General features: G+C 38.9%; 1 protein-coding gene across 2 annotated transcripts in view; it reads right to left on the reverse strand.

Annotated features, from left to right (window-relative positions):
• The window catches only part of atp2a2b (ATPase sarcoplasmic/endoplasmic reticulum Ca2+ transporting 2b), a 37354-nt gene that overhangs the window by 5474 nt on the left and 13098 nt on the right, over window positions 1–18782 (reverse strand). For both annotated transcript variants that reach the window (XM_041810067.1, XM_041810066.1), the window contains exons 6-22: window positions 14567–14647; window positions 13779–13864; window positions 11242–11397; window positions 10982–11123; window positions 10555–10721; window positions 6005–6093; window positions 5210–5312; window positions 4946–5077; window positions 4736–4855; window positions 4278–4496; window positions 4011–4134; window positions 3625–3836; window positions 2879–3099; window positions 2571–2773; window positions 1754–1839; window positions 1511–1644; window positions 104–221 (exon numbers count right to left, since the gene is read on the reverse strand). In XM_041810067.1, coding sequence (XP_041666001.1) covers window positions 104–221; window positions 1511–1644; window positions 1754–1839; window positions 2571–2773; window positions 2879–3099; window positions 3625–3836; window positions 4011–4134; window positions 4278–4496; window positions 4736–4855; window positions 4946–5077; window positions 5210–5312; window positions 6005–6093; window positions 10555–10721; window positions 10982–11123; window positions 11242–11397; window positions 13779–13864; window positions 14567–14647 — 2393 coding nt within the window. The remainder of the gene's footprint in view (window positions 1–103; window positions 222–1510; window positions 1645–1753; window positions 1840–2570; window positions 2774–2878; window positions 3100–3624; window positions 3837–4010; window positions 4135–4277; window positions 4497–4735; window positions 4856–4945; window positions 5078–5209; window positions 5313–6004; window positions 6094–10554; window positions 10722–10981; window positions 11124–11241; window positions 11398–13778; window positions 13865–14566; window positions 14648–18782) is intronic.

Genomic DNA, 18782 nt, shown 5'->3' on the forward strand with positions numbered 1-18782 from the left:
GGGAACCACAAAGGACAAATAAAGAGATACAGATAATTTCATCTCATCATAACATGACGAACTTTTTTTTTATTCTTTGTGTCGAACACAAAATGTTTCTCACAGGAAGCGGCTCCACGTAGAGGATGAGGAAGTGAAGTGACATGGAGAGGCAGATGGCTCCCAGCAGCCACACGTTCTCCCAGGGAGGCATTCTCAGCAGGGACTGGTTCTCTGACACGCTGAGCAACAGAGACAAAATGACATGTTTATTAAAAAGCTCCCTCAGTGAGCTGTCACAATATGTGAAAAATATGCTTAGTCTGATGACATTTTCAATGTCAATTATTAAATCTGTGGTCAGGATTTTTCAATCCCGGAATTAATGGAGTGTGTTTTTATCTTAAGAGTATAATAATTGACGTGTTTCTTTCAAGAAAACATCTGGATGCCAGGTTGATATAAAGTTTGTGTGTCATCATTATTGTTTTGTTTTCTGTTTGCTAAAATAAGTTTTAAAGAAGTTCAATATTGCAATAGTACACTATCTGCTGTTCATTATCCTGTGTTTGCAACATGATTCTTCAGAATCCATACTAAAGCAAAAAAGGCGCTTAATCAGGATCAATTAATCTGAGGGTGCTAAAAACCTATCTGGGTCCAATCAGACAGTATCAAGTTGCTGCATTCAGTGTTGTCACCAGTATCAAATTTTGCAAAGAAGTTCATCAAATTTTAATTTAAATTAAAAATTTTAGCTCCCAAAAATCATGAAAACAAGATAATAGTGATAAAAGTAGGCCACATACCATGTGCTTGTTTTGTTCATGGCTTTTTTTTACTATGTAGTGAATGTTTCAGAGTTGGTTTTTGTATTTTTGTGACAAGGGTACATGATAATTACTTACAACATGCTCAATTGATTATTTACTAACAATAATATTTCTTATATTAATAATTATATTCTTACTTCATATATTTCTTGTTTTATAAATGTTTTTGAATGTTAAGGTTCAATAAATACATTTGTTATAGATGTTGTAAAATATGTGAGTAACTGTTTGATAATTCAGATCTCAATATCAAGTAAAATGATCATTTTTGCCGTAACTGAGCAGCCCTTATATGGAGCGTTGTGCTATGCAAAGTCTCTACTACATATGCAAGCAACATCCACTGTCACACACTAATGTGACCTAACCTGATTGAAAATAAACCCAATTCATTTTGAATGGCTGCTTCACTGCTTAAAATGTGCTGGAATACATAACACAGACCACACTGGCAGGGGTTGGTGCCACTTTATAACTGCTTTTCTCTCTTGTTAGGTCATAACAATGCATTTAAAGAAAACAAGGAAAAATACCATTAAGTAAATAAACCTTGTAGAGAGCTGGTTTGGCTGTAAGCACTCCCCATTTAAGGGCAACAAGTGAGCTGTGAGTCTAACAACAACTCAGGCTGAGAGCTCAGTTACTATACTATAGCTTCATTACAAGAAATAATGCCAAGTTAACTTGGACACACTTACCTGTTCAGGGCATTGCACATCTCAATAGTGACCAGCACTGACAGGGCCATGGTCATGGGGTAAGGGGATTCGAAAATCTTACAGTCCAAACCCTCGAAGTCTGGATTCTCTGGACCACATTGCAGGAAGTGGCTCTACAAAAGTTGTAAGGACAAATAACACAGATTACTGATCAGCTAAAGGTCAGTGATGGTTGAGTCAAGGTGATGGCTATGATAGCAGAAGCGTGGCTATAGTTCATACCAGCTGGTAGAAGGTGATCCTTGGACCATCCTCGGCAGCAACAAACCACCAGGCAGCAGCACCGACAGTGGCTGCACCAACATAACCTGATGATGCCCAAACAGATATCATTCAGAAACGCAAACAGAATATGACGGATTTAGACTAGTTTAATGCTGGCTTTTACACAGATTATTGCAGTGATTTATCATTATTATTATAGTTTTCTGAATGGGTGTACTAGCACCTCAGAGGTTGTTTTGGAGTAAAAATCACAAGTTCAACCAAAATGTTTTTGAAAGTTCAGTTAACAAAGTCCTTACTTGATATAATGATTGATGTGTGTTGATAAAATTAGTAAGTGTTTAGACCCTGAATCAATACAGCCTCATACAGAGAAAAAAGTGCCAAAAAATGACAAATACCCCAATGATCTGAAGGAGTATGCCCCATGGTAGCATGCTTTTGTAGCCAGAAAGTTACAAATAGTTGCATAAAGCCATTGAGAGACATGGAAATAAATTGAGCCTTAATAGTATGGAACTGCATAGAGCATCTTATTGTTTTTTTCCCCTCTTCACCAAAATAACTACATGTACCTTTGAGTGTGTGTGGGGCTGATGTAATTTGAAGGAGATGCAGTGCTAAAATAACTTAACTGATGGATCAGTTGGCACTGCTGGGGCTTACAGTAGTATGACTGCTTGACAACAGCTTATACCACCCACTACTACCATGTTTGTTCCAACAGTAAAGGAAACTAAAGATTATCAGAAGGAAATCCAAGCTAATAAGAACAAAACATCACTCAGGAAAGCCACATGGAACAGACACTTACATCCAATAGCCAGGTATCTGAAGAACAGCCATCCAGAGATGAGGGGCTCACGGGCGTTACGTGGCGGCTTGCTCATGATGTCGAGATCAGGGGGGTTGAAGCCTAAAGCAGTGGCAGGCAGACCGTCAGTCACCAGGTTTACCCAGAGCAGCTGAACAGGGATGAGGGCTTCAGGGAAGCCTAGAGCGGCTGTTAGGAAGATGCTAGAAACAAAAAGAGCAGAGTTATCAAATGCTTTAAGATATACATGTGTTGGATTTAACAGTACAGGGAATAGAATGTGTTTATCACAGGTTCCAGTCACTTACCAGACAACTTCGCCCACATTTGAAGAAATGAGGTATCTGATGAACTGTTTCATGTTGTTATAAATGGCTCGGCCTTCCTCCACTGCAGCTACGATGGTGGAAAAGTTGTCATCAGCCAGCACCATCTCAGATGCCGTCTTGGCCACAGCTGTCCCTGAGCCCATGGCGATACCGATTTCAGCCTTCTTTAGAGCAGGTGCGTCATTCACTCCATCACCAGTCTGAAAGAGAGAACGCAGAGCAGAAATGCAGGGTTTATTCAAAGAGAATGTGCAAGAAGATGGGAGACCGTTACATACGTTATCTAACTTTTGCCTTACCAGGGTTGCTACAAACTTTTTGAAATCTAATTTAAGATTTTTTACACCCAACCAAAGAAAATTAATACAATCTTTGCACCATGTAGCGTTGGTAACTTTTAAAATTTCCCTACAAACCATTCACAGCCAATTTTATTTTGAGGTCTAATTCTCTGAAACTTACATTTCCCCATCTTCTCCTTCTCTCTCTCTGGTTGTAAATATGTTCATAATGCACTACCTTTAATGCCATTAATTGTCACATAAGCAAATCCACAAAAAAATACAAAATTCACACAATGCTAGCTATACCATGTAATTCAAAGCCGTCTCAGTTAAATGTGCATTCGAAAATTGAAGACCTCTTAAAGTTTAAAAAAAAAAAAAAAAAAAAATCTTTTTAAGACACTTTAAGACCCTTTAAGGATCTGCATGCACCCTGCTTACCATAGCTGTGATTTCATCATAGGACTGCAGGTATTCAACAATCTTAGATTTATGTGAAGGCTCAACTCGGGCAAAGCAGCGGGCTTTGACCACAGCTTCTCTCTGCGCTGCAGGTGAGAGATCATCAAACTCTCGGCCAGTGAATGCCATGCTTGAGACATCATCATCTTCTCCAAAGATACCAATACGTCTGCAGATAGCCACTGCTGTCCCTAAGGAACAAATGAGAGCATGTTTACTCTTTAATGATTCTTGGAATTTAAGCAACTTTGCAAATTGTGTGGGCAGTGGTAAAATGTTCTCTTGTGAAAAGAAAAAAAAAGATGTTGTAACAATCTAAGAAAAACAAATTTTCTCTCCAAGCAGACTTGAAATTGTTTGCATACCCTTGTTGTCTCCAGTGATCATGATTACTCGGATGCCTGCAAGTCTACAGAGTCTGATAGAGGCTGCTACCTCGGCTCTGGGAGGATCCAGCATTCCAACACACCCGACAAATGTCAGATCAGTCTAGATGATCAAGATTTGCAAGGAGGAAACAACCCGTTGATTAAAGTTTATTGTCATTTATTACTGTCAGACATTGAAATTCAACTTGGAAATCTAATCAGAGAGGAAAGCTGTATGATCATCTAGTGTTGTATCGATCTCACCTCGTATTCAACAAAGCGGCTGGAGTCCTCTAACACCATCTCGTCTTTGTTCATAAGGCTGTCTCTGGTGGCCAGAGCCAGGCAGCGCAGGGTGTCCCTGCCTGTTCCATATTCCCTGATGACAGACATCAGTTTCTCTTTGATGCCAGCAGTTAAGGGCACCTTGTTGCTGCCTACACGGATGTGTGTGCACCTGTCAATCACTCCCTCGGGGGCACCCTATGAGTGGGCACAAACAGGAAAGTGAGGATGCAAAATAACAAACAAAACTGTATCTAGGAGACATTTTCCCTCTGATATGTTAAGTAATGACAAGTTTTTAACTTTAGTTTGAGGCTTGATATTTAGGAAAATAGCTGGCCATTACACAAAGAGAGAGTCATTTCATTTTTATCCTGTCCAAAATTTTTATTTTTTACAATGAATTGTCATGCTTGGACCCTCCAGCCATCCCCTACCTTTACAAACATCTTGCCAACAGAGGATCGGGCCTTATTAGGAGTGCAATACACAGACATGGACTTCCTGTCTCTGGAAAATTCAAGTGTAAACTCTTTCTTCATCAGCTGTTTGATCACCTAAAGGTTTGACAAAAACATTTATGAGTCTTTCTCCAGGTGGGTTGAAGTAAATGTTGCTGTGTCAGAAGATAACTCAGGGTTTCTTACTGAATTACAGGCGTTTGCTCTCTCGATCTTCGACAGGCCTTTAACATCGGTGTCAAACACATTCATCTTCTCCACCAGGCATGTAAGTGCCGTCTCTGTGGCCTCTCCCACCTTCTCATACACACCTTTGGTCTGGACATGAATGCACAGAGAACAATAAAAATCATAAATGAGTCATGAGAAAATGTGGAATAAAACATGTAAAGCTTTGAAAAATGTGTCACATTGGTGATTAAGAATTGTTATAGTAGGCTTGCTATTTACCTCATTGTAGTCCAAGGAGGAATCATTACAGAGAGCACAGATAGAGGCCAGCTCCACCAAAGCATCATACTGGGAACATTTGACTGGTTTTCCATCATGGAACCTGAATAACAGAGATATAAACAGGTAGAAACATGTAAGTTAAACATACAAGGAATAAGGTGGTTGTAAACAGATCTACGTGTGACTAAATTTTTGATTTAGACCATTAGAAAGATGTTCAACTCTTTCCTGGTTTTGTTTCATTTGAGCAAGGAAAATATCTGAGCCCATGAAATCACCAGTCACTATGGGGTATTACCCCACCCCTAACTCTACAATTATATAAAATCACAAAACAGTTCATCTCAGTACAGTCTGTTAGCTGCTGTCACTTCCTTCATTGAAAGTTTACAGCCAGCTACATGCTGTGCTTTTGTTCATTGTGAGGTATCAAAATCTATCAGCCTACAGGTCATCAAATGTATCATAACAGTGAGATTTGTGCCAGAAAACAGTAAATTTGATCCCCAACTTCTGTCTCCGTGCTCTGGCACAGTGCCAGGTAGCTGTGCTCTGATCAGAAGCATCTTTTAAAAATTGAGAGGACCATATTTCTTGTGGTGTGGGTGTGGCTTCTGAAATTTGGCCTGGTGGTTCATAACCCAGTGGCCTGTCATTCAACTATCTTAAAAAAAAGATTTTAAATCATTTTACAGGAACTTTCACCTTGGCTTGACAAGAAGAAATGCCTTTTTTTTTAGACAATATATACATTGTGATTGCATGGCACACAAGCATTTGAGGGTTACTCACACTTCTCCATCTGGGGCATATGTGGAGCCGGAAACGGTGAATTCCTTTAATGAACAGTGATCCCCTTCTGCCCGATCAATGATAAACATCTGTAGAAACAGAGAAGACTTTTAGTACAAAATATGCATATGAAACATCTGTTTACTCTGCAGGTAGAGATGAGTCTTTTATGTCTCTTCTTTTGCCACAGAAAGACAAAATACCCTACCATGTTTTCATAATAAAAAGCTAAACATTTAATAAGTCCTTGCAATGTCATCACAGAGATCAACAAGTCAAAGCAGAGGCTAATAGTCTTGAAATGTTATGAAAATGGCTGTTGTGAGAGATTGAGACCCCAGGTATGCAAAGACTTATTCTGTATTTTTCAAAAACCTGTAAATCATAATAGTTACAATACTGCTACTGAGCCTAACAGGCTCTGAGACACGACTTTTTATCATACCACTGGTGAAAAAACATCAACATCAAAGAATAGAAAAGTATCAATAGTGGTACAGAAAGGCAAAATTAAGTGGAATTTCTGATGGCCTCTTCATCCAGCAGGTGGCAGCAGAATACCAACCATTTAATGAGTCTATTTGACCAGAGGACAGAGTACAATGAAGAAATGCTGAGCTGAAGCAGACATTAAACACTCTGGTGGGGAGGGTCCATAAATGTCATCTAACAGTAAGGCAGACACAGAAATCCCCCGAGTGTAGTCACGCTACATCAGGACTCTGTATCAAAGGGACGGAAATAGCCTGACCTTGAGTAGCCAAACCTTTGAGTGAGGAGAACAGTGTGCGGTTCAATGAGGACTAAGGGACACCATACCCTTGCTGATGGTATAAGCAACAAAGGAAATTTCCAAGAAACATGAAAACAAGATGTAAAACATAAGGAAGCTGCAAATAATTTTTTTCTACTGATAGAGACAACCCATAGTCAAAGACTTGCAGGACAGAGACAAAGAGGTGACAAAAATAGAAATGTTTGAATGAAAATGATGAGCTAGCATAATGGCTTCTTTTCCCTCAGGCACTCACAAGACCACAAAAAGCAGCAATGTCAGTCACAAGAGAAGGCATAGAACTGCACTGGAAAGAAACAAGGACCTGGGGTAATAAATTTGAGGGAATGTTTGGATGCTGCTGAAGAATCAAGTCAAAGCTTCTCTGCCAGAATGTGTTAAACAGAGGGAAAAAAGCTTCCTATGGTTTCCAAAATAAGGAAAATTGCCAAACACTATTTTATCATTAACTGTGCCACAGAAGGAAAGAAAGAAAAGAAGACAGGAAAGAGAGAGAGAATCTTTCAACGCAAGGTCAGTTATGCAACTCGACTGCTGGTTCTGCTGCAAGTGACTAACTACTGCATACTGATCAGCATGCTGCGTGAACAAGAAGGGGGAGGAGAGAGGGAGCAGGAGGGGAGAAAGGAGGAGGGGAACAGAGGACCATCACGATGAATGGCTGAGGCACAGTACTGCGAAAGATGGAGGGATGGGAAACAAGGGGGAAAATGTGGTATCAGAGAATTAAAAGTGCTTTACGTTTAAAAAAGAGGGGTTTGAAAGCAACGTTTAAGAAGATGAAAACAAACCACAAACAAAAATGCATGATTCTCCATCTGTCCTTAAGTTAATTATGCTCATAAAGGATGAGTAAATAAACATAAACAAAGCATGTACTTCTGAATCTTATTTGGTATGCAAGTTCAATTAAAGCCATCATTATCTCTTATGAGCCATTCAGTGTCAGCAGTGCCAATAAATCCAATAAATAAATTAGTGTCAATTAATCTCCACTGTCAGCAAAAGGCAGACATGGCTGCTTTATTGCTCAGTGAAAAGTTTAGACTTCAAAAGTTCTCAAATGTCAGAGGGGATTCAGCACTTGCTCTTTCTATATATGGCAAATGTTATTTTTAGACTTTTCTCACATTTTTCTTCCGCTTGGAAAGGACCAAATCCCTCTGCACTGCAGACCTTGTCACCGCTTACTGGGCTATTACCCTGGGGAGGATGGAGAGAGCCATGGCCCTGACAACATGAGTACCGTACAATGCCACATTAAGATCCACAGAGCTACTTGGAAATGTGTTTTTGGGTTTATGTTGATTTTTGGTATTTTTCAAAACATCAGTGGCCTGTTGCACCAGCTGTGCACAAGTTCTGTTTTTGTTATGTTTGAAGTCCACACTAAACCAAAGTTAAAAACAGTTAAAGTCAAGGCATTGTTTTGCCATACAGAGGTGTAAGGCTCATCGTGACTTGTAGCGTGAGATGCCCAAACTAACCAAAATATTGTTGCAAAAATTACATTTTTAATTTATGTCACTAATTAGCTTAAAGCATTTTGTTTTGTCTGGAACTGAAATAACTTCAGTTGATTTCCATGAACCCACAAACGGTAACGAAAATATAAAGGATTCAGTGCTAGCTACTGTGAAACTCTAACAGTGACACCCAGTGGCTGAAATCTTCAATTACAACATAAGGATATTTAACAGTATTGTTATAGACAGAAAATTACCGATTTATGAAAAAGAAAGCATGAGTACAAACAAAAACATTATACTGAAGGATGCCATCTGTCATGGAGAACACACTGGTGACATGAACACGATAACTATCTTGCTTCTTTTCATCCTCTAAGTTTTCCTACTTTCCAAAACTTTACAAAAAGACGACTGTAATTTTGAGCGGACTTTAACATCTACAGCCAACATTGGAAATATCACAGCTATTAAGGGATGTGGGAAAAAGGAGCAAACAACAAAAGTTGCTCAGGAGCTGGATGAAAAAAATGACTTATGAGAAACTGAGAAGTCAGCACACAGAAATGTCCATTAAAGATTTTTAATTCCAGGCGGTGGCAGTGTACAGACAAACATGCTTCAGCACTTGGCCTCATCTCTGCTGAGAAAGGGCAAGTGCTGAAATGCGTTCACTGTTGCATTACGCTGCCCCTGCAGAAGGACATTTCTGTGTAATTCAATTTCTTGCACTACCTTAGCTATTGGGGGGCAGTTTACCAGTTATCAATACTGTCACTGGTAAAGTTTGAATTTTTACAGCACTGTCACTGATTTAAACGTATGTGTTGCGTTGCAGTGCAAATGCGAGGCAAAATCAGTACTACTATAACCATAGCAGAGTGATATGTTACAGTCTGAACCCTGTCATCAGCATGTTTTGCTCTAACACTTAAAAGTAGCCAGGTAAAACATCAAATCACCTGTTTAAGTCAGTGCAATTAACGTGAAGCATAGCGATGACGTAAAACACATGATCTCTGCTCCCCATGTTCAATGTACACAATAACACCAACACACAGCACTGTGCTTGCTTCGCAGGGCATCTGTCAGTCTGTTTGGGGTTTTAATACAATCTGTGAGCTGTAATGGATCATTTCAAATTGTCTAAAGGCCGGCAATGTAGCGTTCCATTGAACAATGGATTAAACAACAGTTTGGAAGTGTGTTCAGTAGTGCATAAAATTCTTAATTTAAATTTACATACAAACTAGACTACAATTTAAATTACACATAGCTGGTTTAAATGTTTGTAGGTCGCAATTGTTCCCAGTTTCATTTTTAAGGTTTACCACTTGAATGTTATTCACAACACAACTCTCCCCTTTCTCAAACTGCAACTAACTTAAAATCAACACACCCAGTCAGCCACACTGATTTTGCTCCATTTTTGAGTTTTCATGAGTCATTTTTTTGCTGGCAGTGGTTTTAGCTGGTATTCCATAAAAAGGACTCACTATGAGCACTGTGGTCGAGTGACCTGAAGAAGTCAATACACCATTTACATTTGAAATGTTTTCTGGTTCTGAGACAGAAAAAATTGTAAAAATCTGAATCCTTGGTGTCTTGCATGGCATTGACTGTAATCATTGCTAACCAATGATTTCTGTCTGCTAATTGATTATGTCATTACACATGAAATTTGTTTGGCTTTTGCAGTGAGAGCCTGTTAGTACTGTAGCATTGCAATCTACCATGTTGATAGTAAAGAACAAAACTACTCAAACGGTAATGTTGGTTACTATGAAACCGGAACAGATGTTGTTAGATAAGCATCATTTAAAGTGCAGAAAGGAGAGTGTTAAAGGTTAATGAGCCAACTTATAAAGGTATTTGCTAGCCTGGGAGGTGCTTATGGGAAATGATTTACAAGGCACATTATACTTTAATTGTTTATGTGGAGGGAAAGACAAATATGGTTGAGTTTAAAGAAAAACTCAAAATGTTTCCTTTAATTTTTCTCATCAAAATTTGATTTCAATTGTTAGATATTAAAGACTTGTTTTCTTGTTTGACATCTTACTCTTGGAGCTAGTTTATTACTTATATAACCTAATTAAATAAGCCTTACAAATCTAGATCTTAAGCACTTCAAAACTTTTCTGTGTCTAGATTGTGGGGTTGTGCTTACATTCTGTTCATGAATGAATATGTGGATATTATGAAACAATCAACTATGCATCTTTTGCCAATAGTTGACGTTGTTTTGGCTTCCTCTGTGTCTCTGCCACGGTTCATTCGTCTCTTACCCTGCACACAGACATCTGATTGGTGGTCAGCGTGCCGGTCTTGTCAGAGCAAATGACAGATGTACAGCCAAGGGTCTCAACAGAAGGCAAACTGCGGACAATAGCATTTTTCTTGGCCATGCGCCGGGTTCCTAAAGCCAGGCAAGTAGTGATGACAGCAGGCAGACCTGGAGAGAGAAATATCAACAGAAACACAGGGGAAGGAGTAGGATTAAGACCAGTGGGTGAAGACATTAACAGTTAAATACAGTCTTTTTAATGCTTTACTCAGGTACTGAAAATCTAATTCTTTGGCCCTTTCAAAAGCAACCTTTCGAGCACAATATCCCAATATCCTCCTGTGGAAAGTGCCTTATATTGGTGCAGCTTTGTAACCTCTAAAAGTAAAAAAATCATGTCTGGCTACATCTATATATTCCCATCTTACCTTCAGGGATGGCAGCAACTGCCAGGGCCACAGCTATCTTGAAGTAATATACAGCACCTCGAATCCAGGAGCCTCCATGTACGGGATCATTGAAATGTCCGATATTGATGATCCAAACAGCAATACAGATTAGTGAAATCACCTGGAATTACACATAATTGGTTTTAATTTAAAGATCATATTAATAGCAATGAGTTAATTAGATTGAAACAGATTATTTTTTTTAACTTAAATCAGAATAAACTAGAATGTGTCAGCACCTTGGATAGCTGCTGTCCAAACTCATCCAGCTTCTGCTGCAGAGGTGTGCGCTCCTGTTCTGTTGATGCCATCTCATCTCGGATTTTGCCAATCTCTGTATTTCCAGCTGTGGCCACAACCACACCAACAGCTTTACCAGCTGCAATGTTGGTGCCCTATGGTGGGGTGGGGAAAAAGCATGCATAGAATATAAATCATTTTGCTCATTGACAACCAGGGAAAAGGGTGTAAAACTAGTTTAGCAACTGTTCTGAGATCTCTGTTACAAAGACTGAGACAATATTGAAAATGGAACAGGTTTGAACATGTAGAAAGAGTCAACAGACACCAAACAGGATAAGCAAATATGGGTGTCACGATTCCTCAAACCACTATTTCTTTTGACTACACTTTCAGTTATTTACATTGCATGCCCTGAAAACTTTACTTGTGAACACAAGCCATTATTCATCACCTTAAATATACAAACAATAACCATGATGCAAAGCCAAGGGCTGATACAGTCCTAGTATTGGAACTATGTCTGCTCCAGAATCCAAAAACTAGACTGAATATTGGTCCCAATGTGCTAATACAAACAAAAAACACTTGATGGGGATCTATACTGCTCAGTTTTGCGCTATTCTGTGTTTACAGCCAGCATGTGTACATGCTCTGTTACTGTCCTCAGCTCTCTGATTGGCCCACGGATAGCATGGACAAAGCCAACAAAGGCTCACCAGTTTGGATGTGCATGTTACTTGGACAACTCGACAAGAAATTTTCATGTTTTGAAGGGTAGCAGTTCAACCAAATGAAGACAGGCAGGAGGCAATGAAACAAAAGGAAACTAAATGTAGTAAAACAGTTAACTTTTTCAGCTGCATTGCAAAGACAGGGGAAACTTCCAGTGATGGATTGAAAGCAATAAAACACTGAAACCCCTGTACAGTTTGCCATCATATAAACACTTTCCAAAGGCACTCTATTTGGCCTCTAAAACAATGGTGGACAATTGGTAGTCTGAGGACTACATACGGCCCTCCTCCTAACTTGATACAGCCCTAAAGTTAGTTTCGAATATCAATTAATTGTAAAAATAATAAAAAGACCAAACCTGCCATGAAAACATGAAACCTTTCTTCATCTATCTTTGCTATCCGAGATATTTTATATGTATTTGAATAAAAAACTGCATATGCAAGTAAAATATACTAAAACATGCTATGTTTGTTTGGATTGCAAAATTAAAAGTAATTATAATTCTTAAATTGATATTATTCCCTAGTTTGTAACAAAAGGCCCTCTGGCAGTGAGAATAAAATGCAATATGGCCCTGTAAATTACCTATCCCTCCTATACAAGAAAGTAGGAAAACATACCACCTTTGAGGTAATGGATGCAAAAACAATGAGCTTCACTTACAATATCAGAAATTACTGAACAGTTCAGTGCAACAGGCTAAAAACAACAGAACTACTCAATTCCAGCTGCTGTCAAGAAAATTCTTTCTTTAGTTTGCCAAAGTTCATGACTTTTTGATAGACCATGCTTGCTTTCAATTAACACATTGTTGACTAACATGACCAAAGTCAAACAAAAAAAGGAGTTATAGCTTTGGACTGCGTTACAGTAGGGTACACAAATCTTACCACCAGAGAGTCTGCTATTTATGTTAGAAAATAAAATAGCCACTAATTAAAAAGAAATAGCCTTACAGTTACTGCAACACAGCATTACTCAATTTTTCCTAAGTACTTCAAGTAAAAAAATACACCATAATGATGCATTGTAACATTGAGTAATAAGTGCTTTAAAAACAAACACAATAATGCCTATAGCTTTTAACTGATTGCAATGCTTTACTAGAAGCTGAAATAGCTTTGCTAACTTTTCCAATGGCACATCAATCTCAACATAAAAAGCAACAAAATCCTCAGCCAACTCTCTTCCAAAGTCATATGGGACCTGTTCGGCTCTGTGTTTGGGTAAGCGTTGAATTATCATGTTTTTCTGCAGACTTAGCTGGTGTTTCAGGCTGTCACTCTGACACGCCTGTGTTGCTTGGGAGGAGGCTGGTGGGTATTCGTGAAGTGACACAGGTTGTGACCCATATTAGCGACCGCCCAGAATATTCGTCCCAGAATGTGTCCATCTCTCTCACAAAATCAGCATTTCAGTCAAATTATGTCAGTTTCGGTGATAATGAGTGCTCAAGACTAGACTAAGTGTCCATTGTCCAAGTCCTCAGTTCCATCAAGGATGGTGGAAATCATAGGGCCCTATATTAATATTGGCAGGCAACCAAAACCCAGGTGTTAAAGGGTATCAAAGCCTAATAGCGGGATTGGTGCATCACTGATGATGACAAATCTAAGAGCTAAAATACAAATTCGATGCTTTCTAAAAGTGTCATCACTCTCAAACTAGGAAAAAAAAAGAAATTAAAAGGGTCTGCAGGTAAAAAAAAAATAATTAGGATGAGAAGGAGCTTGCCTTCACAAGAGCAGCTCAAGCACAAAACACTGTATACATGGCAGTCATGTCAGTCACTCACAGAGAAAAGCATGTTCTTCTTGTCCTGGTTCACCGCCCGGGGGTCAGGCACCGGGTCAGTGTGTTTGATCACAGACACAGACTCCCCTGCAGGAAGAGGAAACAAAAAATATTACAGTTTTAGTTGTGTTTCTTGGCTGAGACACAGGGCAGCTATGTGTGGAAATGTCTTTGACTTGACAGGGCTAACAATTCTCAAACACTGCCTTTGGAACCGTGTATCAGATGTGCATTTGCACATGTGTGTAATCAACTGAATAAGGTCTGCACTGTTCTGCTCAAAGTAAGGCAGGGAGCATTTGACAAGCGGTATGGCCATGAATGGGGAGGAAAGAGAGGAGAAAAATAGCTGAAACACTAAAATATCCCATGGAATTTGCTACCAATTAAGGCAGCAAAGACAGACACGAGTCTTAAGGACTTAATTCACATAAACATCTTGTCTCATGCATTATACATCTTTCAATATACTGTCCTTCTAATCTTTCCATCTACACCTCTTTTTTCTATCTTTCATTTACATCAATTCACTCTACTTCCGCCTCATCTCTCACTTCTTTATGTTTTGTATTGACTGAGCAGCCATGACAACAGAGTGTAATGAGAGTATGTGCGTCAAAAGGAGGAGAAAGGGCTTGTTTTTGTGCTGTGACTGAGCTGATCAAAAAAGGTGAGTCGGTCTCACAGACAGGCATAATAATTCACGTCTTTAAGGTTGTAGAAGTTAGTTAGAAGGAAAAAGTCATGGAAATGTGACTCAAAAGTCAACACAGAAAAAGGTGTTTTTACCTGTAAGAATGGACTGATCCACCCTCAGCGTAGTTGACTTTATAGAAGTCAGCCTGATGTCTGCAGGCACTTTATCACCAACTGTGGACAGAAACAACAAAGCACAGGAAACACTAAGTACCTCTTCACAAAACATCTGTTAATGGATCAGACCACAGGTGGGTGGATACTTTAGACAATGAAAGCAGATTAGAGATGTTAAGATTTTATACTTTGACTGGCATGTAGAAGTCTTTCATTAAGAGGACAGCTGAAGTGGGATCACTTTATCACAGTGAGAGAAAATACTTTAAGGAAAAAAAAACGCAATAAACAAATACAGAGTTACCACACACAGACATTAATGCCTTGGAAATACAATAAACTGTCATGTTATCCTTGCGCATGATCTGAAAATAATCAAACTGGAAATATGTGTTGGAAAGAGGCTGAGAGAAAGTCATACATCCAAAAGTTATTAATGTCCCACTCATCTCCCTCACGGGACGCAAATAGATCACTGGTCATTCTTTCCACAAACACATGGCTTTAGTAACCCTGACTAAAACAAAATTAAAATTTAAATATACAGAAGTTTTAGACACATGTTTCCATTGCAGAAAGCAGACAAGTACCTTTAAACCTATTGATATTTATTAGCTTTGAATAAAGGGTAGCAAATGGTTGTACTCATCTATGTTCATATCTGATCTGCGGTGACAAAATGAGCTGAAACAGTATAAAATTGACCTTGATGTACATTCAGATCCACTTAGAGAGTTGCCTGATGATAGAAAGACACAATTGTTTTTTGTTAGCTTGGATCTATATCAAAGAATCCAAAACGGTAGACTATGCCAAAATTGTTGGTTTTTAATGACACTGTAAAACACAATGTGAAATGCAGCTGCTTTTATCTCCCAGTATGTTTTCACACAGTTTTAAAGGGTGAAGCTAAAAGTATTACAAAGCAATGACCCAGAGGCTCTTAAGAGATCCCTCTGTGGACAGTGGTGACAGACATGTAAACCAACCCTTGGGCCTCTGCGGTGCCCTTCTGAGTGGAGAGGAAGAGGGAAGGGGGGTGGAGGAGAGAAGAGAACAAGAAGACGGATCAGATGAGTCCTGCAAAACACACAGCCAAAAATGGGAAAACTATTTTGATCAGTTTGGAAATGTGCTGCTGGATTTGGGGGAGGGGGACTGATAAAAAGTCTTCTGTTTTAAGTAAGGAGAACCCATTCTCCATCAAATGAGCTTAAGTAGCAAAAGAGAGATGGGTCCTTAAATGCAGACTCTTCATTCATTCCCACCATTTTCATGAGCAAAGTTAAGCCACCAAGATACAGATGATTAAAGGATTTTGAGGAGAACAGATAGTTTTCAGAAATGACATAACCAGTAAAGTAAACACTTCATGACACTGTTACACATATTTCTTCCACTTAACCAGTTATTCAGAAAAACAAAGTTATCAGGCTACTGTACATGCTTTGTAACATGTGATAACCCCGAGTAAACAGAAGGTGATAATGCTTCCATACTGGACCAGCTGCACTACCAAATTTGGTCCTATGTTTGACTAGATGCTGTCAGAACCTCTTCATCTTCACCTGCTTGCCTTCAGACTACATCTCTCTTAACTGACAAGAGATAGTGAAGAAGATCAAGCATGAGAGTGGACACTAAAGAGATGAGGATTTACATCTCTGGAGATATTTCAGACCAAAAGCCTCAGGGAGAGTTCCTAAATAAGTAACTCATTAAAAAAAACTACTTTAAGTAGTTATGAAGCACCCTTTAATTTACTAGTCACTAGTATATGCAGGAATAAGGTCATAGCAAGTAGAACAGCCCACTTTGACAGGGATAGAGAATAGTGCAAGTTCTATTTGTTGTTATCAAGGCTTTTCAAATCAATCACAAACACAGACATGTTTGTAATCTTGACATACTTGAAATAAACCACTTGTATGCTATTAATAATGCTAATATTGCTTAGAGTGCTATTTGGCACATCATGACTACATTTATTTTGCAATTATCTTCACAAATAAGCTGCAGTGACGCAAAATTTGCAGCTGCGTCAGCTCCAATTCAACTCCCACTTAATTATCTTTCCCTTCATCTCACATCACACGCTCTTTTTTTACCCTCTTATTTTCCTAGGAAAGAGGGGACAGCCTCTAGGACAGGGAACACTCTTCAGCTTCTATGAACAAAGTGTTTTTATCAACTCGGCCTGTTCCCTAGAGAGGGGGACAAATGTCTCTCACTCTAGGGAATGCCAGTCATTTTGGATTCACTTGTAATAAAACGCAAGTTTCTTTGAAATTGTTGTTGTACCCTCTCCATGAACTCATTCCCCCTGTTAAACCTTTAAATGGTTAGTATGGTTGATCACTACCTTGTGTGATGAATATCATAAACATTGCCATTTGAGGTGAATCAACACACAACACTGTCACACAGTTCCAAGCTAGAACATCATGGGGGGTCTACTTAAACTTTAAAGGCCTTAAGGGGGTTGTATATTTTCTCTTTGAATGACTGGGACGCCCTGATTTGCTAGCACGTAAGCCTGTAGCCTCTTGGGACCTTTCATGAGGTCTTCCAGGCCTAAAGGGACTCTTAACTTCTCTTATGAATGGAAAAATTTCAAGACTAAACTTTAACATACAGACAGAAACAAAAAGGCTTCAGTGATGATAATAGACAGACTATCCTTAAACATAAAAGAGAGGAAATCTGGCCATTAGGCCATCTGATGCACAAACTATTTATCAGACAGAATCTGTAAAATTTCTAAACCTGACATCTTGTCTAGCCGTCTCCTCTCACCTGGAGCACGACAAAACTAACATTACTCTGGCTGTGGTCAAGATAAAACCACAGGCCAGAAAAACAGATGTGATCACTCTGCTGTACAGTACACATCCAGTTACACTCACACAGAGCTAGAGAGATCTAGTCAGTGAAGAAGAATAAAATGGAAATGACGTGATGTTTAATTCCTACAAGCAAGATGTTGTTGCTACAGATATCAAAGCCCTTTGTTTTGGTAACAGACTGAGAATCTGTTGTCCAATAAGGACCTGCAGTAGAGGACGCCAAAGACCTAAATGATGCAAAGACGTGTCATATCATTTGTTTATTAGCAGTTAGAAAAAGTTAAATTATTGTGTTAGTAGAACTAAAACTGGACTTTTAAAATACACATGAACATGTTTGACCAACTAAAATCATACTTCACTGAGCTCATCAAAGACCAATACATCTAGATAGCTCAGCTGAAGTTGACTAACTCTTGCATTTATACACCTCAATCAGCCTAACTGGCTCAGGCGCTCTGCACATGCTCCACGGTCCTTTTTCCCAGCTTTGACCCAGAAGTCAAACAGGGAAAATGCTAAGATTAGCACAAGTCCCACTGTTGTCCAAGTATAAATCACCCTAAGTTAGAGCTGTAGTTACCAACCTTTTTTCCATATATAGTAATCCAGCAAAATAGCCTAATCAAAAAATAGCTGTAGCTCAACTTATCTGTGCATGTAGATGTTCCAACTGCTGTTTCAGTAGATCGCTGGCAGTAAATATAATCACTAGACTCACATCAGGTTTCAAATAAATCCTTGCAAAACACCAAGGTCCAAACAGTATATATAATTCTCACCTGACAGACAGTGGGTCATTCTGATGTAGAAAGGAAAGCTAAAAGCCTCTGTGAACATATGCTGATATCGATAAAAGGTTAAACCTCAAAAGGAAAACCTTATCACATTGAACAAATAATTTCAGAGCACATGGAACTCCACCTCAGTACTGTAACATTACTTTAAAACTAATAACTTTCTCATGAAATAGTACATTTGTAAACTAAACCTTTTCCGCATTCAGCTGTAAAAAGCTTGGAAAGCAATGCATATTAAAAAAAATACCAGCTACAGGTATGCACGATTAGCAGGTTTAATATTAAAAGTCAGCACCCTAACTAGTCAAAACAATAATGACTGGTCGGATAAACTAACTACATTTTTCTTCATTAATTCAGGCCTGCAACCCCAGTCTAATGCTTGGTCGAAACTGTAAGACATCCGTCCACACCTAGTAGTCACTGAAGCTCTGACTAATGGCAACTGTCACACAGACATAATGCTCTACAGCCCGGATGTAAACAAGCACAGTAAATGAACAGCACCAATAGCATCTCATAAAAACAGCACAGTTTGTCAGCATC

This window comes from Cheilinus undulatus, linkage group 17 (assembly GCF_018320785.1).
Source record: "Cheilinus undulatus linkage group 17, ASM1832078v1, whole genome shotgun sequence".
Classification (NCBI taxonomy): Eukaryota; Metazoa; Chordata; class Actinopteri; order Labriformes; family Labridae; genus Cheilinus; species Cheilinus undulatus.